The 25060-nt window shown below is 56.9% G+C and overlaps 2 protein-coding genes across 12 annotated transcripts in view; one reads left to right on the top strand and one right to left on the bottom strand.

Moving 5' to 3' along the window:
- The window catches only part of Dock6 (dedicator of cytokinesis 6), a 46479-nt gene that overhangs the window by 11394 nt on the left and 10025 nt on the right, over positions 1-25060 (bottom strand). For 3 of the 11 annotated variants that reach the window (XM_077109467.1, XM_076848483.2, XM_077109475.1), the window contains 29 exons: positions 24832-25044; positions 23284-23369; positions 21823-21889; positions 21573-21722; positions 20564-20644; positions 20318-20471; positions 20064-20191; positions 19845-19938; positions 19324-19486; positions 16196-16313; positions 16052-16122; positions 15690-15828; positions 15509-15610; positions 14803-14889; positions 14344-14575; positions 13908-14069; positions 12613-12776; positions 11959-12063; positions 9441-9533; positions 9098-9193; positions 8387-8527; positions 5108-5221; positions 4843-5013; positions 4244-4383; positions 3990-4159; positions 1661-1821; positions 1349-1531; positions 925-1051; positions 477-561 (listed from right to left, as the gene is read on the bottom strand). In XM_077109467.1, coding sequence (XP_076965582.1) covers positions 477-561; positions 925-1051; positions 1349-1531; positions 1661-1821; positions 3990-4159; positions 4244-4383; positions 4843-5013; positions 5108-5221; positions 8387-8527; positions 9098-9193; positions 9441-9533; positions 11959-12063; positions 12613-12776; positions 13908-14069; positions 14344-14575; positions 14803-14889; positions 15509-15610; positions 15690-15828; positions 16052-16122; positions 16196-16313; positions 19324-19486; positions 19845-19938; positions 20064-20191; positions 20318-20471; positions 20564-20644; positions 21573-21722; positions 21823-21889; positions 23284-23369; positions 24832-25044 — 3797 coding nt within the window. Of the gene's footprint in view, positions 1-476; positions 562-924; positions 1052-1348; positions 1532-1660; positions 1822-3989; positions 4160-4243; positions 4384-4842; positions 5014-5107; positions 5222-8386; positions 8528-9097; positions 9194-9440; positions 9534-11958; positions 12064-12612; positions 12777-13907; positions 14070-14343; positions 14576-14802; positions 14890-15508; positions 15611-15689; positions 15829-16051; positions 16123-16195; positions 16314-19323; positions 19487-19844; positions 19939-20063; positions 20192-20317; positions 20472-20563; positions 20645-21572; positions 21723-21822; positions 21890-23283; positions 23370-24831; positions 25045-25060 lie in introns of those variants that run through there. The other 8 variants (XM_077109472.1, XM_076848489.2, XM_077109474.1 and 5 more) reach the window with 6 other exon arrangements.
- Positions 17531-19224, top strand: Angptl8 (angiopoietin like 8). Its single transcript, XM_076848511.2, has 4 exons — positions 17531-17883; positions 18064-18225; positions 18711-18820; positions 18949-19224. The coding sequence occupies exons 1-4, from the start codon at positions 17587-17589 to the stop codon at positions 18974-18976; spliced, it is 597 nt and encodes a 198-aa protein (XP_076704626.2). The 5' UTR covers positions 17531-17586; the 3' UTR covers positions 18977-19224.

Raw genomic sequence — 25060 nt, 5'->3', positions numbered from 1 at the left:
GACAGCTTGGTCCTTAGTATGGCAATATTCAGAAGTGGGGACTAGCGCAATGTCCTTACGTCCCTCAGAAGTGATTAAGGTTGTTCTCGTGGGACTCCTTAGTTCTCCAGAGTGGACTGGTGGAAAAGCCTGGTTCCACCCACACAGGCTCCCACCACCATGATGCCATCTATCAGGGCTGCCTCACCAGAGGCAAAAACTGATGGGGTCACCTGGTCTTGGACTCTCAGACTCTAAACCATTTTTCTTTTCTTCTTCTTTCTCTCTCTCTCTCTCTTTTTTTTTTTTTTTTTTTTTGTGTGTGTGTGTGTGGTGCTGGGAACGAACCCAGGGCCTCAGATCTCATAGTTCTGGCGCATGAGCAAGTACAGGGAGGCGTACTTGTATATTTAATGCTATACAACTGAGAAACCTCTTTTCTTTATAAAGAGCCTTCCTGGAGTAGCTTGTTACGGTATCACGCACACTGGACCTACTTGTCCACGCGGTCTGATGTTTGTTTCCAGTGTGTAACGCTCTTGCGCCATCGAACATTCTCCTGGTTCCCAAATGGGCTCCTCTCTGCAAGGGAGTGCGTGTTCATAGATGTATAAAAACAGGACAACACACATGAGCATGGGAAAAACACAGGTATGAAGACACTGTCATGGGAAAATCCTGAGGGACGCTGGGCAAAGCTGAACCTTGCTGAGTAGGCAGGCACCCCAAACCCAAATAACGTGAGGACAGATGGAGAATATGGACACTAGTGACACACGGGGGACTTCCTTTTTTGTGTGGGACTGGGGATGGAACCCAGGGCCTGAGCGAGGTAGGCAAGCCTCCACCAATGACCCACACCCCAGCTGACAGACTTCCTTCTGGGGAAAGCTTGCTGCTGGGGGACCGAGGTGGCCTGCTGGTGGGGACGGGTCCTCCTCTCACCGCGACTCCTCCGCACCATCTCTTGCCGCGCCCCGATGGTGCCCAGGATGGCCTCCTCGAGCCGGGCCTTCATGTCCAGTGACTTCTTGAACGTGAGGCTGTTGATGCGCTCGAAGGCCTTTTTCCCCTGGGGACCCAGAGGACTGGGGTTCAGAGTGACCTCTGCTCTTTCTGGGCAGCCCAGTCCTTCTGCTCTGGGCCCCATACGACCTCTAGGACCTTCGCTAGAAGACGCAGCTCACTTCTCTCTTTCCCATCTCACCACCTTCCAAATTCTATTCTTATTCCTTGGCTGACACAGAAATAAGCCCCTTTTGACCTCAGCCTGGCGGGAGCCTGTGCGCAGACGCCCCAGCCCTTCGCGCCAGCCCACCGGGGCCCCTTGAGCCTGCCCTGCACCACAGCCCCGCCCATTCCCTCGGACCTTGTACTCGAAGGCCGCCAGACAGAGGTACAGCAGATCCAGGAGCCGCCCTAGCTGCGGCAGGGCCAGGTCAGCAGCCCAGCGCTGCAGGAGGGCTGGCTCTGCGTTTTTCAGGACCCACAGCACGCACACCAGCAACGTCCGGCTGGACTCAGAAGAAAGCGGGCAGCCGGAGCGAGATGCCTGGGGCCAGAGAGGGTCAGAGCCGGTTCATTTTCTCCACTTGAGGCCAATACTGGCCCATGTGTTTCTCATGACATGACTTCTCTCAGCCAGTTGGATGGTGTCCCCGGGCACAAGCCTCGTACTTACAGTTGGAGGGCCCTGTGAGATGCTGGTCCGGGAGCCAGGGGCCAGGGGGCCACCCGCAATGGCCATGGCCACCGACGGGTTGATGGTACTTCCAATGTCCCCTTCGCCTTCAGTGTCTGAGTCGAGCATGGAGGCCAGTCTTGACCGCTGGCCTGGGCCCTCTGCAGGGAGGGTGGGATGGGGAGAATGAGTCCTCAGCAAGTGCCAAAGCCGGGCCCCAAGTTCCAGAAGTCTCACATCACCCCCTCCCCGCCAGGTCAGGCTGGGCTCTGACTTCTACACCCAGAACCTACTTTCTGCTTTTAATTAGATATTCTAATTATGCTACTGTTTGTCAGACCCACAGAAGCCTGGGCTCTGTCTGCTCTGGGCACTGATAGGTGCTTCATGGCTAGACCACAATCTGGCCCACAGGACTCTTAGGGACACAGAAGGCTGTGTGGTGCTGTGCACCTGTAATCCCAGCTACCTGGGAGGCTGAGGCAAGAGGATCCCAAGTTTAAGGCCAGCCTGGGCGACTTGTGAGACCCTGTCTCAAAGTAAAAAGGGCAAGGATGCACCTCAGTGGTAAAGAGCTCTAGGGTTCAGTCCCTGGGACCACACACGCACACAAACAGCAAAGAGGATGAAGACCATGACCACAATAGTAACAGCAGCAACACGGTGGCTGTTCGTACAGCACCCATTTGTGTTTCCACAGCCTCCTGCTCTAATCAGTCGGCAAGGCCCTGGGTTCAATCCCCGGCACTGACTGCAGAAACAATTTTTGTTTTTTTTTAAATTAACTCTTACTAAACTTCAAAAGAACCCTGAGGCAGGTACTTTTATTATTCCCTTAAGGGTGAGGAAACTGAGGCACAGATAGGTTACTTGTGCAGGCTCACAAAGCAGGCAAAGAGAAGAGCTAAGAGTTGAACCTCAACAGTCTGATCCCTAAATCTATTATCTTGAAAATTATCCCTGGCCCCAAAGAACTGTCACCAGAGGAGGAGCTGAAAACAGATGTACTACAGATTTTTCCCTGGAGTCTCAGTGTCTCTCTCTCTCTCTCTCTCTCTTTTTTTAAAAGACTGGGCCCATGCTGCCCAGGCTGATCTTGAACTCCTGGGCTCAAGTGATCCTCCTGCCTCAGCCTCCCGAGTAGCTGGGACTACAGATGCCCCCACGTCTGCCTTGCGCTGGAGACTTCTGAAACTCTAGCCCAGCTCAGCGGAGGAGGGGATCCGCCCCTCATGGCCTCTGCCTGACAGGAAGGGAAGAGCTCTCTGGGGAAGAGGACATTGCTTTAGCCCTGTGGTTCCTTTGTATACAGCGTCCAAAACACAATAAAAAAACCGCAGGACACGTGACCAGACGGGAAAACGAGATGGAGGAGAGGAGAAGGGGCAGCAGAGGCAGACACACGAATAGGACAAGCTGATGTCCACAGATCTGCCACGTGTGGGGTGTGAGCTCCAGTCCCAGCTGCTCGGGAGGCCGAGACGGGGGATGACCTGAGCCCAGAGACTTGAGACCAGCCTGGGCAGCGCAGCAAGACCCCATCTCAGAAATCAGTAAACAAATTAATAACATAGTTAGAATCAGAGGAAAAGATGGGCACAGTGGGCCAAGAGATGGAGAAATTCAACATCAAGATGACGGCCATGAAAAACAATGAAATTGGGCATTTTTCAAATGAAAATATACCATCTGAAATTAAGAATTCAATGGCAGGGTGGACAGAGGCCGTAATTAGTGACCTCAAAGACAGGTGGACAGAACACTTCCCAGGTGAAGCACAGAGGTAAAGGAATGGACACAGCTGACGTGTGACACTAGGCGGACGTACGTGGAGCGGAGTCCCAGGAGCGCGGAGAGAAAGCGGAGCAGGAAAGAAGTTCAAGAGAAAACCGCTGAGAGCCTCCCCGGAGGGTGGACGGGACTGACCCCCAAGGCCCCATCTGTGCTGCCGGCCGCTGTCTACGAGGTCCCTCCGTGGCCCGGGGCGTCTGCTGATGAGTGGACGCACAGCCCCACATTCCTCTCACCCAGTCGCGTCCCACTGTCCCCCCACACCTGCTCAGGAGGTGTCAGGACAATGCCACTTGCGGCTGGGAGCTGACAGTAGGTCAGAGCTATGGTACCTCAACTGCTCTGTGAAGTCACTGGTGCCATTACTGTCCCCACTTTCCGTGTGAATCTAAGGCTGGAGAGGCTGCGGGCTCCACAGAGCCTGCGGCACAACTGGCCTCTCGCCCCTGCTCTGACCCGAGAGCTCTGGCCTTTCCCACCCTGGCCTTGGGGGACCGAACCCTGGACCACGTGACCCACCCCTCCCTGGCCTGCTGACCAGCAAAGTCATGTAGCCGTGGCAGAGTGTCCCGTGCGAGTGACAGCAGCGGCAGGTACAGCTCAGCCACGCGGGCCTTCACGGTGGCTTCGGCGTAGCGGGGGTCCGTGTCGTGGCTGCACAGCAGGGTGTGCACGGCGCTGATGGCCTTCTTGTGCAAGAGGGATGCCCTGCGGGGCGACGGGGTGCTCAGGAGGGAGCACGTGCTCCCGGCGCAGCCACTCGCCCTGGGGTCCCGCAGAATCTGGGCTCACCCTTCGGCCTCAGGTTCCAGGGCCAGAGCCAGCTCCGTCAGCAGGAGCCCGGCCAGAAAGTGCTGTTGCCGGAACAGTCCGCTCAGCTCAAACATGCTGGCCACCTTGGGGTCCGGGGCCTGACTGGAGAAGGTGGAGCTCTGCAGAGGGTCGGGAGAAACGGGGGCGGCAGAGTGCCTGCAGTCAAGGGGCGGAAGTGAGGTCACCTCCACGCCATCTTGGAGTGACTGGAGTTATGATATCATGAGATGAGAGACTGGGTGACAGCATGGGGTTAAAGCCAGCACTGAGAGTCTGAGGTCACCTATCTGTAGGTGACAGGTCATGGGGTCAAAAGTCAGAAGACTGAGAAACAGCAGGTGGAACGTCACTCTCAGATTCAGGGATGAAAAAAATCAAGCTTTACTTCCAGGGAAACTGCCAAGACTGATGGGCCAGGGTGAAGGTTCAGAGGTGAAAAGTCAAAGGTAAAGGGTTAGCCCACCTTGGCAGCAGCCCTGGGTCTCAGCGGTCCAAACAGAAATGAGGGAACCACAGAAGATGGGCTGAGGTGCCAGTTCCAGGCCAAGGGGAGGAGGCAGAAGTGGAGGCCTACTTACCTGGGAGGTGGTGGAGGACACAGATGGGGAGGGCGAGGCCGGGGGTGACAGGGGGCAGCAGGGGAGGTTGAGGGTCACGTAGTGCTCATGGCTGCACAGGATGCGGGTGAAGTCCAAGCGGAGGGTCAGCAACGCTGTGGGGTTGGGGGCGGACTGTAGCCGCGTGGCCACCTGCAGGGAAGGGGTAGTCACTGGGGATGCCAACGTTGCCCTGCGCATCACCCCACGTGTCCTCCGCCACGTCACTGGCCACACCGATACCTACCTGCTTGTAGTGAGCTCGCACCAGGTTGAAGACGAAGCCACGGTCTGCCAGGGACAGGAGATCACTGAGGAAGAAGGCCAGGCTGGCGTTGAGGCGCTCGGCCAGCTCTGCGTCCTGGGGACACAGGAGCTCTCAGTCCAAATCCATACTGCCTCCCTGGGCTGTCACCAAGGCCGCTAGTGACCTCCACGAGCTGTGCCATTGCCCCAAAGCCCTGGGTCATCTTGACACCTCCATCTCTGGGCTGGAGGGACCCAGTCAGTCCCTTCCTGGCTGTCCTCCCTGACATCCCTCCCTTTCCCATGCTCCATCCAGGATGCTCTCTTCCTTCCACTCTGGCCCGGATTTGAATAGCACGCCAGCTGCAGAGCTCGACTCCACTCCCAGATACTGCAGCTCTGTCCAGAGTTCAGAACTGGGCAGACTACACTTCCCAGCCTCCCTTGCAGCTGAGCACAGCCATGTGACCACAATCTGGCCAGTGGGATTGAAGAGGAAGTGAGGCGACCACTTAAGTGGAAAGGTAGGTTTTCCCCTTCCCACAGCCTGCAATATCTGATGTGGGCGCCATGGTGAACCCGCAGGGCCAGGGCCAGGCCACACTCTGGAGCTCCTTATAGCCTACATACGCTCAGAAATAAACTCTGTGATCAAAGCATTTGAACTTTATGATTTTTAAAGCATTTGTGATTGTGCTCAAGCAAATTAATCTCTGCCCTGATAACACACATAGCAATCATTTAACAAGCATCAGTTGAGCACCTGCTGTATGCTTAACCCTGTGAATGAGACAGACACTGTCCCGTTGCTTGTCTAACACACAGTCTCATGTGGGGAAGACAGACAATAAACAAAGGAACTCCAGGTAATACCGTGTGCTTCAGAACAGGGCGAAATTTCACCATTTCCAAAGGTTGAGAAAGAGCCAAGGGGAGAACGGCATTTTAAGTAAAGGGAACAGTGAGTGCAAAGGCACAGAGGCAGAATGTGCCTGGAAAGTGTGAGGAACAGAAGAGACCAGCAGGACCTGAGATCTGGTGGGGCCTTGTTCTGCCCTCCAGCTCTTGTCAACCACTCGGTGGCCTGACAAGTTAGCCTCAGTGGCCTTCAGTTAGTTCTCTGCGACCCCAAAGGAACTGGACTCTGAGTCCACCGGAGGATAGAGACTGAGGCAGCCTGCTGTATGGAGGCTGATAGTATTTGGCAAATATTAAGTGAGTGAATGAAACACAGCGGCTGTGGCTGATGTCCCCTGGGGGCAGCCACAGGGCAGCTGCTCAGGAGCACGGCTCTTCCCTGCAGGCCCTCTGGGGCTGGCTTCTTCACAATCCAGGTCAGCCCTTGGAAAGGCTCCAGTGAAGCCAGACCTTCAAGACCAGCCAGAGGTCACATGGGATTGTGCAAGGGCTGGCTTGGGCCAGAATGTGTTTCAAAACCCAGAAAGTTCCTTTTGAATCCTAAAGTGCTATTTCTCTTTATAATCAGACATCGGGTCTCAGCAGAGACACTCCTGCAGGGTTTGGGCTGGTGGGAGCTGAGCAGGTTGCCCGTCTGAAGCAGCCTCTGGTCACCGTAAGCCCCCCTCTCCTCACTGAAGCCGGCAGTGAGGACACAGGCTCTGCAGCGGGTGGATGGCTTCAAGTCCTCATCCAACCCCTTTCCTGGGTGTGGCACCAGGTTAAGCCAATCAGTCATGCTCTGCCTCAACATCCTCGTCACTAAAACGGAGACAACAAAACTACCATAATTTTCACTGTGGCATACTCATAAATCATGTCTGTAAAATACTTTCAAACCGGAATGAAATAATTTTATTTTATTTATTTATTTTTTTAATATTTATTTTTAGTTTTCTGTGGACACAGTATCTTTATTTTATTTTTATGTGGTGCTGAGATCGAACCCAGCGCCCTGTGCATGCCAGGCAAGCGTGCTACTGCTTGAGCCACATCCCCAGTCCAATAATAATTTTATTTTGCTCTTAAAAATTAAAAACAAAGGGTCTGGGGCTGAGGCTCAGCGGTAGAGCACTCATCTAGTACGTGCGAGGCCCTGGGTTCGATTCTCAACACCACATAAAAATAAATTAGGAAATAAAATAAAGGTATTGTGTAAAAAGAAAAATTAAAAGAAAGATTTTGAGCAAAAAAAAAAAAAAAAAAAACAAGACAAAACAACTTAACTATGGGCTGGGGCTCAGCAGTAGAGCACGCACCTAGCATGTGTGAGGCCCTGGGTTTAATCCTCAGCACCACATAAAAAAATAAATAAAATAAAGTTGTATTGTGTCCAACTACAACTAAAAACTAAATATGGGGGGAAAAAAAACTACCTTCATGTGCAATTAGGAGAAACTTTTTTTTGTTTTGGTACTGGGGATTGAACTCAGGGGCACTTGACCACTGAGCCACATCCCCAGCCCTATTTTGTATTTTTTTAAAAATTTTTTTTAGTTGGAAATGGACACAATACCTTTACTTTGTTTATTTAGTTTGTTTATGTGGTGCCAAGATCAAACCAGTGCCTCACACATGCTGAGCAAATGCTCTACCACTGAGCCCAAACCCTAGCCTGCTATTTTGTATTTTATTAGAGATAGGGTCTCACTGAGTTGCTTTATGCCTCGCTAAACTGCTGAGGCTGGCTTTGAACTTGCTATCCTCCTGCCTCTGCCTCCCAAGCCACTGGAATTACAGGTGTGCTGCACTGTGCCCAGCCCCAATTAGAATTTAATAGCATCTAGGTACTGTACCTAGATACACAGTAAGTGCTCAATAAATGCTCCATTTAATTATTATCCTGATTATTACTGTCTGCCCAACTCTCACAGGTACTGGAATTGGTGATCCGAATAGCAATATCTACTTATTATGCATCCACTGCATATGGGCCCTGTGCTAAGGGCTAATGGATCTGATCTGCTCACTCGACTCCAGCCATACTCGCCTACTCAACGCCAGGCACAGTCCTGCCTCCTGGCCTCTGCATCTGCCGTTTCTCCCGCCTGGACTGCTGTTTCCCTGGTCCCCAGAGATTGTTCCCTCACCACCTTCAGTCTCCCCCTAAAACTCAGCTGAAAGAGGGCAAAGATTTTGTATTGTTTACTGATGTGTCTTTACATCCAAAATAGGGCTGTGTACCCCAGGTACTCAAGAAACATGAACAGACCCATCCAAAAGACCTTGGCAGCCACAGGCATGGAGCAGGACTGGTGCCCTCACCTGGCTGGCCCCAAGCCTCGCTTAGCCCCTCCCCTCACTGAGGTCACGAATCTCTCACCTTGTGGACACGAGTAATGACCTCCATGCCCACAGAGCCCACCAAGGCAGTGATGTCATCCAGGAAGCGCCCAGGGAAGCGCAGCTTGCGGGGCGTGTCCAGCCGCTGGCCCAGAAGCAGGTGCAGAGCCATGCTCTTCACCTGGGGGCGGGGCGAACAGGCGAGGGGCGGGGTTTTAGCGGAAGGACAGTGGGGCGGGGGCTGAGCCCTGTAGCCAAGGCCGAGGGAGGAGCCTGAGAGCTCTGGGTGGACTTTGTGGCATGGGCGGGGCTTGAGGAGCCATGGGCAGAGCCTCCCCGGGTCCTCAGCCCTGGGTTCAGGAGTGGGAAAGGCTTGGGCAGTCTGGGGGGGCCAGAGATTGGGGCCCGTGTTCCGAGTTTGAGGGATCCCTGGGTTAGGTTTTGTGGGCGCATTAGGGGTCTGGTGATGTGGCCACATCCTCTCAGGAGGGGACCTCTTAAATTTTTGGAGGTGGTCTCAAGCCTGATCCCTCTCTGTGTGGGGACACCTCTTCGAGGAGGGAGGTCCCCTCTCTGAGTGGAAGTGGCTCACGAGAGTGACCTGTCTCCCAGTCTCCCAGGGAAGCAGGGTCCTCTCTCTGTGAGCATCTCTGGAGGCCACTTCTCAGGGGGTCTAAGGTGTAACCTCAGGGATTTTTTTAAGGGTCTTGCCTGGGGGTCTCTTTCCTTGGGCCAAGAGCAGGGGTCTCACCATGAGCTGGAAGAAGAACCAGGCGTGCTGCAGGACGGCCTCGCGCACAGCGCTGCTGCTCACCACCCACTGCAGGGCCAGCTCCTCGTGAAGCAGCTGCAGGCAGGGTCGGTGTCACCAGGAGCCAGGTGCCACCCCCTCCCACTCCGCCCCTGGAGAGCATGGCAAGGGAGGTTGAGGCTTGAGGGCTGGGGTCAACAGCAGAGGCCATGCGGAAGGACAGGGACAAGAGCAGCTGAGGTGCCCGTTCCCAGGCTGGGCTCTGGATCGGGGGAGCAGCTCTGGATCCCGTTGCTGGGGGCCGGGAACAAAAAACATGGAACCCACCCATCCCCCCCACTACCTTCTGCACAGTGGGTCTCGGCTGGGGGGCCGGCAGGGCCGTGGAGGAGGCCTCGAGGTAGGAGGAGGCTCGGCTAGAGCTGCAGTCGATGGCCTAGGATGGGATGGGATGGAGAGGATGGATGGCGAGAACTGGTGTGGGGGTGGTGGCAGGGACATGGTGGGAGAGACAGAGGTCCACGTGGACTCATCCGAATGGAGGAAAAATGTGTCCCCATGGACATGGGTAGGAGGAAAAGAAGAGGAAAAAGAGCTTCTATGTGGATGTGTGCTGTGGTCTGAGTGTGTCCCGAAGTGTCACGATTTGTAAACTTAAAACCCAAAGTCACACGTTGATGGTGCTTGGAGAGGGGGGCCTCGGGAGGTGATTAGGACTGGATGAGGTCAGAGGGTCGGCCCTCCTGATGGCATCGGTGGCTTTATAAGAAGAGACCTGAACAAGTACCTTTGTGTCTTGCTGTGACACAAAAATTAGGATCCAGTGATCACAAAAGTCCCCATCTGATGCCAACACCATCCTCTGGGACTTCCCAGCCTCCAGATCTGGAGCCACATAAATTAGTCTCAGGTATTTTGTTATAGCAACAGAGAACGGGCTGAGACGTGTGTGGGGGCTGTGGGGGGCTGGTGAGGGCAGAGGGGAGGAGGCACGGTCTGTGTGCACTGGCCGGGGAGGGGTCAAGGTGGTGTGGGCCGGCCAGGGTGGTGGAGGCGAGGATCGAGAAGGAGTAGCTAGAGTCACATCGATGAAGATAAAAGTGAGGAGGTGACCACCAGTGTGACCAGAACAGGTGAGAATGTAGAACCACCAACAAGGGGAGGTGGGTAGACTGGGTCCCAGCTTGGACCGAGGTTGGCCAGTGCGAGTGGCAGACAGTAAGGGGCAGGAGATGAAACCAGCGGGGTTGTGAAGGGGTTTGGAGCCACAGGAGGTGACCACGAGAGTGGATGGGGTGCAGAGTGTGAGGGAGTGGTGAGGTGGGCTGCATGGATGGAAGAGGCGGGTGCGACCAGAGGAGAAAGCAGATGAGCACAGGAGGCGAGATGCTATCGAGAGCCCCAGGTTCCAGGCCAGGCCCTGCTCCAGCCTCGAGTGGGGCCTCAGCTGGCCTCGGTGATTCCTGCCTGTGGAACAGGTACAGAGGCCCAAGCTCCACCTGCCCCTCTCCTGTGCCAGACAGGAGGTGAGGCTGCTGGCTGGGGGAGTAGATCCCATGATGGAGACCTGCCCTGGCACTTGGGAGCCCCCAGCTCCATGATCCAGCCTCAGCGCTACTCCTGCATGGAGGGCCCCCTTCCACAGCCTCATTACCTCCCACCTGCTCTGCGAGGCCTCCCTGATCCTCCAGGGAACCGAGAATGTTGACAACAGCCCTGTGAAAAGTGCTGGGGTGGGGGCAGCTGGGTGGCAGAGCACACGCTCTCAGCAGGCACAAGGCTCTGGGCTCAATCTTCAGCATCCCCCCAAAAAATGCTGAGGGGGGACAGGCAAGGCCCATGAACCCAGACTTTGAGATTGCCAGTAATCTGGGAGAGGACTGTGTGAAAGTCCCCTGTCTGTGCTGCTGACAGTTCCCCAGGTGTGGCAGGGGAGGCAGGTGGCAGGCTCTGGGGCCAGGCAAGCAGGGCAGCCTCCTCTTGCTGTCCGGTGTCATCTGAGCTGGGTACCATCTGTGTGTGCCTTTCCCTCTGCCTGGAACCCGCACCCACCCACCCTGGCTCATCCCTTTCCTGGAGAGGTCCCCCCAGTCCTCCAGGAGGAAAGCTGGTGCCCTGTTCTGTCTCTGTTCACCTCCTCTCAGGCTGTTCCTCCCCAGAGGTACACACCTGCACGTCTGTCCGATGTGTGTCTATCTCCCTGACTAACTGGGGACTCAGGGTGGGGCAGAGCACGGAGCATTCCTCACAGTAGAACCAGCTCTGCCTCGGCCCAACTAGTGCCCAGGCTTGGGACTGTGCTGAACACTCAGAGAGACGGCCCCATTGAAAATGGGGACCAGAGAGATTCAGCCCGTTGCCTGGAGCACCAGCTGGGGACATGGCACAGCTGGGACTTGAACCAAAGCATCTCCCAGGCCAGGTGCATGGTAGAGGGGAGCCTTTGTCTGAAAGGGATGTGGGATTCCAGGGGTCCAGTGCTTCACCCTTGACACCATTTGGTTGCCTATGCCAAGGAGACAGCTGAGAGTCCCCCGGACAGAGGTGGATCAAAGGGAGGGAACAGGCCATGCAGGGCAGTGAGGTTATAGGTGGCTGGATTTGCATATAAATTTACATGCTCTTTGCATATCACCCCAGTGCTGTGTCTCTGCTGAGGCTGTGGCCTATGTGACAGCAAAAGGTAGGCTGAAACAACCCAGCAATTCTTGCAGCACAGACTCCACAGCCCCAGACAAAGGCAGGAGGGGCTGCCACCTCCTTCAGGCAGCCCCCCGAGGTTAGTTGGTCACAGCCAGGAAGGTGGGAGGAGCTCATGCTAAGATACAGTCACATGCGTTCAGGGCAGGTAAGAAGGGCACCTGTCTGGGGTCGGCCCCACAATAAGGGGGTGCCCGGCGCAGCACAGCCTTGGTGCCTCCTGGAGCATAAGCAGAATTCACCCAGGAGTGTGAGCGATCGACGCCCTGGAGATACACAGGGAGGTGGCAGCGTCCCGAGAGGAGGGCGAGGAGAGCAGCACAAAACACCCAGTGTGGACGCGGCCCGGAACTAGATATGTGCCCACACAAGTGTGTGCACCCGTGCATGCAAGTGCGTGGAATGCATGCACATATGCAGCCACGCACATGAGCACGGGCATACACATATATGCGCCGTGTGTGTACGAGGAAGGTACAGATGCGTATGCACTGTGTACGAGCGTGGGGTGCACGTGTATATGCACCTGTGTACATTTGTGTCCAGGGCACATGCATGTATACGCCTGCCACGCTGTGTACACACGACTCTTTGGTCAGGCCGTCCAAGCTTCCACCACCCATCCAAGGGTGGAGGCTAGAGCCAGCACCAAGTCTGACCTGCAGCCCCCTCCATGACAGCCACATGCTGGCCACAGCCAGGACTCGTGTCCTCTCCGAGTCGTTCCCTCTGTTTTCCTTTCTCATTAGCAGTGGGATTCCTCCACCTGCCTCCCGACCCTGGCCCACTCGGCGGCCATGGCCACTTCGCCCTACCTTGCTGGCCAGGATGCGGGAAACCTCATCATCCACAGAGCCAGGGGCCACAGCCAGGTCGGGGTTGCTGCTGCTCACGCTCTTAGAACGGGCCAGGTAGAGGCTTGCAGGGCGGCCGGAACCACGGGCCAGTGTGGCAGCCTGCACAGTCACTGGAGGGGCCCCTGGGGATGGACGGAGTAGGGTCAGCCCCGGCCCACCGGCCTGATGAGTCTCAGCCCCCTCCAAATCCGCGGCCCTCGATACAGCCATTTTCCTTCTCTGCGCTTCCAGGTTGTAAAATGGGCATGAAAATAGCAACTGCTTCATAGCAATTTGCACAGATCAAAGAACACTGGAAATGGTGCCTGGCACATATGATTTAACTATTCAACAGCAAGAATTTGCCAGGCTTGGTGGTGCACACCTGTAATCCCAGCGGCTCAGGAGGCTGCGGCAGGAGAATCATAGAGTTCAAAGCCAGCCTCAGTAAAAGCGAGGCACTAAGCAATTCAGTGAGACCTTGTCTCTAACTAAAATACAAAATAGGGCTGGGGATATGGCTCAGTGGGCAAGTGCCCCTACATTCAATCCCTGGTACCAAAAAAAAAAAATAATAATAATAATAATTCTAATTTTCTTTATGGTTCAGGGAATTGAAGCCCGGGCCTCATGCATGCTAGCCATGTGCTCCACCGCTGACTACACCCCCAGCCCAAGTCCAGTTTTTACTGGACGTTCACTCTGTACCAAGCATTCTGCAGGGATTAGGTCAGTTACTCTTACCAGCATCCCCTCAAGGCTGGTACTGTTATTACCACTGTTGTTTTTTTTTAATACTTATTTTTCAGTTGTAGATGAACACAATACCTTTGTTTTATTTATTTTTATGTGCTGCTGAGGATTGAACCTAGGGCCTCACATGTGCAAGGTGAGCGCTCTACCACTGAGCCACAACCCCAGCCCTATTATCACTATTTCACAAATGGGAAAACAGGCTCAGAGAGGTCAAATTCCTTGCACAGGGTCACAGAGCTTGCAGGCAACAGAACAAGGATTTAAATGCAGGCACCCTAGCTTGAGTCCCTGCTACAACCTAATGAGGATGCTTGCTGAATGGTCGAATCAACTGCCAGTCCAGTGTACAGGGGTCACACTCCTGTGGCTGGGGCAAAAGTGGGTGAAATGTTCTCTTGCAAGTTGCCAGCTCAGTGCAGGCCTGTGTGGCCCTGGGGCCTTTGCACACACTCTTTCCTCTGAGTGAGTTGCTCTTCTCATATTTTTCTTGTCTCCCAGGGTTTTCCACCATCACTTACCGCCTGGAAGGCTGGGCTCAGCACCAGGAAGGCGAAAGGCGTAGTAGATGTAGGCAGCCAGCAGCGGGCAGTGACCACGGGCATCCTGGACTGCCTCTAGGCTCCGGTGGACAAGGCTGACTACATGGGCCATTGCTTCAAAGGCTCCACGGCCCAGGTTCACTGCCGGACAGAGCAGAGGTCAAGTTCCAGGGCTCAAGGCCTCTTCCCTGCCTACTGACCTTCCAGAGGAAGAGCCATTAGGGTCGAAGGACTTAAGTGGCTATCAAGGGATTTCAGAGGACCTGCTCTGGGTGCTGGAGACTGGGGCCATTTTTCAGATAGGAAAACTGAGGCCAGAGGAAACTAGTGGACTACAGGAGGAACTCAGGATCAGGACACTGAGGGGGTCGCTCTCTGGATGGGGAAACTGAGGCCCGAGGCCACCCTTGCTCACCCATCTGGCCACTGATGATGGGGGGCCGCACCACAAGGCGCACAAGCTTGTCCAGCACATGGTGGGAGAAGGCCACCAGGGGCTCGGGGCTGGCAAGGCGCAGCGCCGACAGGCTGGCCCGCAGCTCCTGCTCCACGGTGCCCTCGCTCAGCACCGTGTCCTTGAGTCGGAACGGAAAGGCCCCCTCCTCCAGCACGTGCACCAAAGTGAAGAATTTGTCCAGGTGTGGGTCCTGGGTGGGGGACACAAAGGGAGCCAGGCTGCCGGTCCAGGAAAGCCCCGGGGAACAAGGCCACTTCCATCTGAGTCAGCAGCTTCCCTGAGAGCCCAGCCAGCTGATCAAAGTCACGTCCACGGCTCGAGGCCAGGCCTCGCTGGCCAGCGACAACTATTACCCAACTGCATGGCAACCGGAAGGGCAGCAGGGCAGGACTCCTGGGTTCCCACCCCACCCCATACCTGAGGGTGGACAGAGGACGCGGCCATGAGCTCCACGCTGAACACACCCTTGTGGCCGTCCACCCAGCGCATGCCCGGCAGCGCCACCTGCGGGAGGGAGGTGCCTGGTGGGCACTGGCGGACCCTCCCCCACAGATCAGGCCACCAGGCCGCCCCAGCCATTGCGACACCATGGCCTGAGTGTGGCCTGGCCCGAGGGAGCAGGCGGGCACCCTGCCCCCAGCCCAGTCCCAGTGGACTAAGGGGGTCCGCCAGGCAGAGAGGACACCACGCACATGAGAGGACAGATACGGGTGAAGGTTAATTGGAGGAAACGATGAGTCAGGAACGCTGTAGGGGGCCTGAGCCCCCGGGTGTTGATGGATAGCTGGACAGGAAGAGGGAGGGCCACGCACACTAACGGGGTGGAAGGGCAGGGGCGGCCCTGAACGAACTCATGGGGGGCAATAATCAGCAAAGTGAGGCTGCTATGGGGTCAGTGAGCACAGACGTGAGGGCCAGTTAGGGGAGAGAAAGGGACATGCAATGGGAGGGAGGGGAGGACACCCCAGAGGACAAGGCTCCCAGGGGACTGGTGGAAGTCAGGTGGGGTCTCGGGAACGCTCGCCCGTGGGGTTCTGCGAGGACAGGAACGTTGACAGAAGGTGGCCACTACAGTGGGCGCTACAGAGGACAGCGTCAGGAGGCAGGCAGCCCAGGCACGTACGTCGGGTGTGAGCACGGAGTAGCTGGGTGGCGGCTGGTCTACGGACACGGGGAGGCAGAAGGGGCCAGTCCTCAGGCGGCCGTGCTGCAGCAGCGGGATCCACTGGGGAGAGAGCAGGGGTCAGGCCTGGGCGCAGCATCAGGAAGGGGACAGGCAGGGCTCCGAGGGCGGCAGGGCTCACAGTGAAGCCCACGGGCGTCTCCAGGGCGGTGCCCGGCCGGGGCTGGCAGCTGACGTGGTAGAAGGTGAAGAGCAGGTGGTGGTTCTCGGTGACGCAGGCCGGAAGGCACAGCTTGAACTCCTCGTAGAACTCAGGGGACCTGGCAGGGCAGGCTGGGGGTCAGCTGGAGGGCTGGGGCCCCACATCGGGTCCAGCATGGCGGGGTCCTCTCCTTGGCCTTGGCTGCCCCCAGAGGGCTCTGGGCGCTGCACCTCGTTTCTTCCTGGCTCCATGCCTAGGTGTGTCCCTGACCCCAGGAGTGTCCGCAGGTCCTCCCATGTCCCTTCTCCCTATGGTCCCCGCCCGGCCCCATCCCCACCTACTTGTTATGGTAGACCACAGGTGTGAAGGCCTCACGTGTGAATTCGCTGCAGCTGGACTTGCCAAAGATGACCTGGGAGAGCGGGGACATGAGGGACCCGCCGGGATGACCCATCCCTGCTGCTCCCTGGGGTGCAGACACTGACCGGCAGGGCCTGGCTGGGGTCCTCGCCAGCCATGTACTGGACGCGCACGGTGAGGTTGCGCACGGAGCCCTGGCGGCTGCTGAAGTTGAGGCTGTGCGGGTACACGTAGAGCAGGTTCCTAGGGCAAGGGCAGGGCTCAGAGGGACACAGTCATTGGGAAAAGGGGGTCCCAAGGCTGGGGCATGAGCGGGGGGCAGGCCGATCCAGCGCCAGGCGTGAGATACGAATGGCAGAGGCTGGGGAAAGATGGGCACCCTCAGGGCACAGGTGGGAGTTGGGAGGCCCAGGAAGCCAGGTGGCCAGCGGTGCAGCCTGATCCCTGCCAGGCTGACCTGCCCGGCCACAGAGGCCCGACTGACTGGGTTCTCCGGGCCCAGCTATCCTTCCCCCAGAAGAGACCTGTAGAGTTATGTGGCCTGTCCCTCAGGTGGGAAGACTGAGACCAGAGTTGGAGGCTGGGGCTGGGGTCAGGATGCTGCCCCCCACCCTGCAACTCTGCATAAGTCCCAACCTTCCTGTGGGCCTCAGGTTCGCTATCTGTATAATGGGACATCAGGCCACTCAACCGAAAATTTACAACAGCACCAATGACGACAGGTAACTCCAACAACAATCACTGCACCAAAAACTTACGTGGCACCTACTGGATGCCAGGGTTAATTCTATGCACTCAAAATGAAATAATTCACTTACTTCTTACAAGCAGCCAGCAAGGTGGGACACACAGCACCCCCATTTTACAGGTAAGGAATCTGAGGCCCCTGGCCCCAGTCATCCAAGGAGTAAAATAGCATTCATGCTGATCTGAGGCATACGTGGGCCCTGGAGTGAATCTATGTGTCCTTGGGAAGAATTCTGCCATATGTTCTAGCTCCCTGGCCACCAACCAGGTCCACAAGGACCCCGGTGTTGGGGTGAGAGTGTGGCCGGGGCAGAGCGCTGGCTCAGCTCGCACAGAGGCCTGGGTTCCCACCTACGCTGCAAAGCAAAGACCCTGCATTGCAGGCTGGGAAGTGCCAGAGGAGAGCTGGTACCGCGTGGCCTCTAGAACAGCTCTAGGTGAACCCCGTGTCCACACAGTCACCGCTGTCCTGCTGCCCATCAGAGGGAAAGCGGAAGCTCAATGTGGTGAGCCCCAGGGCCCCTCCATGGATGCCTGGGCTAATCTCTCCTAGTGCCCCCAACCCACAACTGGCCCTGAGCCCCAGCCAGCGTGATCTCAGCGTGGCCCGGCCGGACACTCGCCTGATGCAACTATTACGCCCCTGCCAGGCCCTTGCACAACACGGGGCAGCTGGTGGCCAGTTAACGATTGACTGGGGGTTAATGGCAGTGTGGGGACATAAAAGGCGGCAGCAGCAGCACTGTGCCCACACCCCTGTCCTTCAGCCATGGCTGCACTCACTCTGTGCCTCCTGTGGGCTCTGGCAGCAGTGGCCCAGCCTGTCCCAGTGGCCCCCATGGGTGGCCTGGAGCCGGCACAGCATGAGGAACTGACCCTGCTCTTCCACGGGGCCCTGCAGCTGGGCCAGGCCCTCAACGGCGTGTACAAGACCACGGAGGCCCGACTGACAGAGGCCGGGCAGAGCCTGGGCCTCTATGGCCAAGCACTGGGACTCTTGGGACTACAAGTCAGCCAGGGCCGGGACGCAGCTCAGGAACTTCGCACAAGCTTGCTGGAGATACAGGTGAGTAGGGCAGCAGGGGTGTTGTGGGGTGGGTAGGAGTGTGTAGGGTGTCCAGTGGCCCCAGTTTTGCCCAGAACTGAAGAGGGTCCCAAGATGCAAGACCCTCAGTGATGAAACCAAACGAGTCCTGCGCAAACACAGAGGAGCTGGCATCCTAACACCCCACTATCTCCTGAACAGCTAGAGGAGGATGATCTGCAGCTGCAGGCAGAGGCCACAGCCCAGGTGTTAACGGAGGTGGCCCAGGCCCAGCGGGTACTGCGGGACAACGTGCAACGACTGGAAGCCCAGTTGCAGGGTGCCTGGCTAGGCCATGCCCGCCAAGAATTTGAGGCCTTAAAGGTAAGGTGCACTTGGCCCTGGGAGGACTGAGACTCTGACTTCTGGTCAGAACTCTCTTCTGAACCTTGAGTCCTAGATACTTCCCAGCTCTATGACCTCTACTCTGTGACCCTGAGCGAAACCCACATCCCTTTCCATGCTTCGGTTTCCCCATTTGCAAAAAGAGCACAGTTGAGCTCTTCAGAGCAATTCAATTCAAGGGCAGGGTACATAGTAGGTACTCAATACGTGCTTATCACTAAGGCATCTGGTAAGTCGTGAGTGCCCAATAAGTACCTAGAACTGTTCGATGCCCTTTAATAGGCCACGTGATGCCCATAACTTCACACAGAAAGTCCCGTCTTAAACTCATCTTACGGCTGGGGACACTGAGGCCAGGGAGCATCACTGACTTGCCCAGTCACCTAATGTAACACGGAGGCCTGGGCAGGGTCGGGGGATGAGAGGTGAGGAGGCCCCCACTGAGGTTCTTCCCTACCACGCAGGCTCACGCTGACAAGCAGAGCCACTTCCTATGGGCTCTCACGGGCCATCTGCAGCGACAGAGGCAGGAGATGGCAGCTCAGCAACAGTGGCTGCGGCGGATCCAGGAGAGGTGAGCCTGGTGGGGCCTGGCACGCAGGGCAGCTGGCTGAGGCACGTGCAGGGAGCCGGAAAGGGCCCCTCACCTGGTGTCCAGTGGCCCCAGTTTGGCTGAGCCAAACTCCCCGTCTCCCTCTCCAGACTCCACACCGCGGCACTTCCAGCCTGAGCCTGCCTGGGCAGAACAGAGGACCAGTCGCGAAGCAAGGGACACTTCCGTGCTCCATGCGGCCCCCAAGCAGAGAGGAGCTGCCTGTCCAGTGGGGCCGGCCAGGGCACGCCCCTTCCAGCCACAGAGCAGAGACAGAAGCAGACGGGGTGGATGGCGGAGGACATGGACTCCCTGGGAGGGTGGAGGAAGGACACGCATCCCTTTGTGCCCACACATGCTGCACTAAAGCAGAGCAGTGGCATGTCCCTCTGGGTGTCTGTGTGTGTCTGTGGGAAAGGAGACCTTGCCTGACAGGACTCCTGAGTGTCCCCCATGCCAGGGCCCAGCCACTCCAGGGACGGTACCTGTAGCAGGTGTGGGGAGAGTAGACCTCGCGGGCAGGGAACTCCAGGATCTCCTTGGTGGGCCGGCCCCGGGGGTCTGGGTAGGGCTTGACGTGAAGCAGCTCAGGGGAGAGGCAGAAATGGGGGTTCTCGGGGGCTGGGGAAATGTCGATCTTGAGCTGGGCTGGGGAGGAAGAAGCAGTTTGCACCTGTCTGGGAGCCTCTGGCCAGGGGACCCCCTTGGGGCTACACAGGTGAGGCTCTGTCTCCCCCGGCTGCCCGCTGGTGGCTCTGACCTTCAGGTGTAAAAAGCTCCAAGTCACCCTCAAGTCCTCTCTCACCCTCAGAGATGACGTGTCCGCCCCCCATGATCCCTACTTGACCCACATTTTTTTCTTTTATCTGTGGCCTCCATTGAAAGTTCAGCCCCTGAGTTGGGGGATTTGTCAATTATGGTCAGGGTTGAGTCCCTGGCGCCTGACACAGCAGGTGCTTAGTGCGGGTTCACTGAACCCTCCCTTATTGACAGAGGCGCCACGCACCGGTCACAGGCCGCAGGCGCCGCAGCAGGGACGATGGACGCCGCATGTCCGCCAGGAATTTAAAGAGGTCCTCATCGCTGAGCCGTTCCGCTTCCTGCAAGGGACAGGTCCCCATGAGCCAGGAATAAAGGGCTGAGTCCCCAGGATCCAAGCAACTACAAGGGTGGGGAGAGTCCCCAAGCACCTCTCCTGGGAGTCCCCTGCCTCCCAGTCAGACACCTGCTTAAAAAAGTTGGTGACAGTCAGTGTGGCTGGGCGGAAACCAGAGAAGCTGCAGGTATCATCCCCGCTACTCGCTCGGTCCTGGGGTCCCCGACGGCGACGGTCAGTCCAGGCGGGTCGGCGCTCTAGGAGACAGTGACAGTGACAGGAGATGAGGGACCAAGAGACGCGGAGACCCAGGTGTGGTGCCGCGCTCCGCCGGCAGAGGGCGCGCCCCTGCCCACCGCTCCGCCCCGGCCCCGCCTCCTCACCGCCCTCCGAGTCCGAGTCGCGGTCGGGCTGCCCCGCGCTGCTCACGATGTTGGCCAAGTGCACCGCCGTCCAGGCGAAGGGCATGCGGTACCGGCCCAGGCGGGTGCAGAACTGCTCGGCTGCCAGGCGCAGCTTCTCCAGCTTCTCTTTGTTCTGAGGGAGACCCCCGCCCCCACCAGCTCAGTGTCCCAGGCCTGCCAAGGGCGGCATCTGCCCTCCGCCAGGTCCGACTTCCACGCTCGTACCTTGGCCGTGTCCACCTCCTTCATCACCATGTAGGGCTCACAGCATTCACTGATGTCCCCTTGCTGGAGCACCTTCTCCAACTGTGGGGCAGGAAGGCCCCATGAAGAGCCCCCTCTTCGTGGGGGGGCTCCTGGACCCCCAAACTCTCCATCCCACTGCTGGAGATCAACCCAGGGACAAGCTAGGAAATGGCCTTACCACTGACCTACACCCCCAGTTCACCCTGGGGCTTGTGCTCCAAGATGGCCCATGTCTCCTGCTGTCCCTGGTACCGGCACTCTGCCTGCCTAGTGGCCACCTCCGACCACCCCAAACTGTAAGTGGCAGCCCACACTTAGCTATGGACATTTTCTTGGCATAACATGTATTAGCGTAAACAGGCCGCCGCTCTGAGTCACGAGGCCTGGACTCCTCCAGTCCTGACCATTCGGGCTGTGGGACCCTGGGCAGGTCTTTAACCTGCTCTGGGCCTTAAGTTTCCCCATCTATAAAATGGGGGCATAGCAACTCTCATCTTGGGGGCTACCGTGAAGACTGCACCCCTGTGACACCAGGCCATGAGCAGGGTCTGCTTGTGGGCACTCGACCCATTTCATTATTGTACCTAACTGAAGGTTTGGGGAAGAAACTGACCCCACCTGGAAAGAAAATTCCAGATCAATGTGCTGACCACGTCTTCCTGCCCCAATTAACTGAGCAAGTCTTGGCTTAAAAAACACTGTCATCATCATCCACAAACCTCCTAACATCTCACTCGCCTCCCCACTGGGACCCCCCACCCCAGGCTGTTGCATGTGCCTGGGATGTCCTTTGTCCCCAGGCCTGTCTGTCCATGGGTCTCAGCTCAGTTGTCACCTCTTCAGGAAGCCCTCCGTGATTTTCCCCCATCCAGGTTGGGTCTCCCTTGGGCTCCTCTTTCTGGTAACACGTCTGCCTCATCCCCTGAGGGCAGGGACTGAACCTGTGGCATTCACCGTTATTACCCCCTTGCCCTGCCCCACCAGGCACCTTGATGACCAGGAAAATGTCGGGTGAGGGATAGGTCACGGAGAAGATGGCGGAGCGGGCCAGGGTGGAGATGGCGGGGTGGGTGCCATGGGCACGAAGCAGCCCCTTCATGGAATCTGAGTTCAGGTCAAAGTAGAAGTTTTCTGAAATCTGGGGACATGAAAGGCAGCTTAGCCACTGTCTCCAGGAAGCCTGCAGCCCCTGAAGACCAGAAGGAAGAGGAGGAGCAAGAGGAAAAGGGGGCTCCTACCTTCTTCTTCTCCCGCACGTCGTACAGGGCCAAGATCCCGAAGATGGGCTCAATTTCTATCTCGAACCTGTGGGTCAAGGGGACCAAGCTCCTGACACCCACTCTGTTCAGGCCCAAGGAGAGTGTGGTGGAGGGCACCTGACTCCCGGGGACTTTGTGGCTTGTAGGACTAGTGTGTCCCATTTTGCAAAAGGGGAAACTGAGGCACTAGAGGTTTGTCCCCCCCCCCCACCCTCAGCAGGCGACACACACGCAGCCCCACCTGCAACCGCACCTGGCACCCAGGTCACACAGAGGTGGCGCTTGGTTCTATTAACCCACTTGCAATGCCCTCTGTCCCCATCATGGAATGACAGCTGCCACCTCTGCCACCGGGGTGGAGCCCAGTCCTGGCCCACCAAAACCCTCTCCCTGCTACTCCACCTGGTAAAGAAGCATCTTGGAACCTGAGCCTCCTCACTGTCCTGAGAACAAAGCCCCACGGGGCCCAGCCCTGCCCACCTCCTGTCTTCCTGCTCCAGAAGGTGAGGTGCCCACGCACTCCTCGCCCCGCTCCTCACATCCTTTCCTCTCCCATTTGGCTAGTTCCTTCTCCTGGCTGGGCCTTAGCTGAGGTGGTTCCTCCCCAGGGAGCAGGGCAGCCCCAGCTGGGCCTACAGAGCCCCTGGGTATGTCCTGTCCGGGCTCCATTGGTCCTCGTGGGGTTCTGTGTCCTGAACAGTGTAGGCCCTCGGAGGAGGGTGTTTGCTGAATGACTGCGTGAGCCCACAGAGCCTGTTCCAGCCCTGGGATTGAGGTGGGAGGCCCACCCAGGCCTCGGGCCAGAATGGAACCTCCTTTTCCTGTCCCTATCCAGGCAGGAACTGGGGGCGGGGAAGGGCAGGGCCTGGCTGGGGCCCAAGTCCACATCCTGTTCAGCTCTGTTCCCACGCACTCGTCTGCTGCACTTCTGGCTGCTCCCTGGGGTCCCACGTGGAGGGGGCCTTGTGCGGCTGGGAGCCAGGCCCAGGATCCTTAGCACCCCGGTCACCCTGGCTCCCAGCAGCAGGGCAGGCAAGTGCCAGACTTGGGCCCCATGAGTCGTGTGATCTTGGGCACAATTTTGTGAGCGTGTGCCTCAGTCTCCCTATCTGCACCCACTTCACAAGGTTGGGGTGAAACTGATATTGGCGAAGGGCTGAGAGGAAAGCCTGGCACCTAAGGGATGGCAGCTCAATGCCCCGCTGCCCAGGTCCAGGCTTGGGACCCAGGGCCTTGCACATGCGGGGTGAGTGCTTAACGGACCTACACGCCCGGCCCAGGAGCAGCAGTTCCAAATGACAAAGGGAATCTAATTTTCCCCATGAAAGCTCCTGGTGGCCTCGCAGGCTGCAGGTGCCTGAAGTGATGGTGCCACCCGTGTGGGGGGTGACTAGACACTAAAACCGCGGGGCTGAGGGGAGGGCAGGTCAGCATACTCACTTGAGCGACAGACACTTGACCAGGATCCTCTGTCCAAAGTGCTCTCGGGGTGGCTCCGGGTGGCTACAGCGTTCTACAGCCTCATCCTGCCAAGAGCCAGGTGGGACCCTGGGATACGTCCTCCAGGAAGGCCCTGGAATGCCTGGCGCGGGACCAGCGCCACCCTCAGCCTCACCAGACTTCCCTCGGTGCCTTGCTTCTGAGCCCCCGCACGTGCTGTTCCTACCTGGAATCCCCTTCCCTCCTCCTCCGCGTCTGGTAAGGTCTGCTGGCTGCTCAGGGCCAGGCTAGCTGGCACTTCCCCAGGAAGCCTTCCCTGACCCTCGGCCCTAGACAGGCACCTCTACCAGGTGCTCCCAACGCCCTGCCGCTGCAGGCCCTGGCTGGGGCAGGGTGAAGGACGACGACGGGTACTGCAGCCTGGCACCACCTATTCACCCTGTGATTTCCCAGTGAAGAGTCTTTCTTCCACTAGACTGAACTCTGAGGACAGGGACTGGGTTTACCCTATTCATGGTAATGTCCCTACCATAGAGCAGACACCCAGACACGTAGGTCCATAAATACAGAAATACAACAGGAACAACTAAACACTGGATAAACATAGGCATGTATAGAAGACATTTAATAAGAGCTGATTTAAAAATATATATATATAACATTGCAGATAGTCCCTGATTTATAAGTTTGATCTCTAATTTTTTTTAACAGTACTGGGAATTGAACCCTGGGGTGCTCTACACTCTACCCCTGAGCCCCATCCTCAGCCCATTTCATTTTTTATTTTGAGACAGGGTCTTGCTAAGTTGCTGAGGCTGGCCTTGAACTTGTGATCCTCCTGCCTCAGCCTCCTGAGTTACTGGGATTAGAGGCGTGTGCCACCAATTCATAATTTTTGACTTGATGTGCAAAAGCACACCTGTATAATCATTCTGCTTTTCACTTTTGGTATGAACTCAATACCTTCCATGAGCTGTTCAGCACTTTATTAGAAAATCGGCTCTGTGTTAGATGATTTTGCCCATTGTAGGGTGACACAAGTATTCTGAGCACGTGGAAAGTAGGCGAGGCTAAGCAAGGGCATTTGGCCGGAAGGTTATTAAAAACATTTTCTACTTACTATCTTTTAAGCTTATAACAGGTTTATTGGGCTGTAACCCCACAGTAAGTAGATGAGCATCTGTATACTTTAGGAACCTGATAAATACAGGAGTATACAGTAGGTACTCAATAGCTAAATAAAAATACAGGTATATGCAGTAGGTGCCAAACAAATATTGGTTGGATAAATAATAGGCATGCATGGTAGGTGCTCAATACTTATTGGTTGATTATATAAAGAAGTATACAGTAGGCATAAGTAAATATTGGTTGCATAAATGCATACTGGATAAATACAGGATGTCTAGCAGGTGTGCAGTAAATGCTATTGACTCAGGATAGTGCATACAGTAGGCACCCAGTAAGTGTTGGCTGGGTAGTACACAGGGATGCAAGTCGGCTGGACGAGCCTGGCCTCGGGCTCAGGGCGAGGCCACGGGCACCCACCTCTTCAGGTGCCGGGTAGAGGGTGAGCAGGGCGCGGGGCCGGTTCTGCCGCCGCTGCGCTTCGTTGCGCCGGTCCACGTCCTCGGGGGCGGCCCGCTCCAGCAGGGAGGGCAGCAGGGAGTCGGCTGCCAGGTTCCTCAGGTCGAAGATGCCAGAGGCACCGCTGCTTCGAGGGGTGTCCTCTGGGGAGCCAGAGCAGCGCCGGGAGTCATCCTGCCAGAGAAGGCAC

This window comes from Callospermophilus lateralis, chromosome 1, assembly GCF_048772815.1.
Source record: "Callospermophilus lateralis isolate mCalLat2 chromosome 1, mCalLat2.hap1, whole genome shotgun sequence".
Lineage (NCBI taxonomy): Eukaryota > Metazoa > Chordata > Mammalia > Rodentia > Sciuridae > Callospermophilus > Callospermophilus lateralis.
Note: the sequence above shows the minus strand (reverse complement) of the source record. Positions and strands in the feature narration are given on the sequence as shown.

What these genes read in the sequence shown, in the direction of transcription:
- Angptl8 (XM_076848511.2), top strand. Translation starts at nt 17,587, where the DNA reads ATGGCTGCACTCACTCTGTGCCTCCTGTGGGCTCTGGCAGCAGTGGCC. An exon ending in CAAGCTTGCTGGAGATACAG is followed by an intron (nt 17,884 to 18,063) that starts GTGAGTAGGGCA and finishes TCTCCTGAACAG; the next exon opens with CTAGAGGAGGATGATCTGCA. An exon ending in AAGAATTTGAGGCCTTAAAG is followed by an intron (nt 18,226 to 18,710) that starts GTAAGGTGCACT and finishes CCTACCACGCAG; the next exon opens with GCTCACGCTGACAAGCAGAG.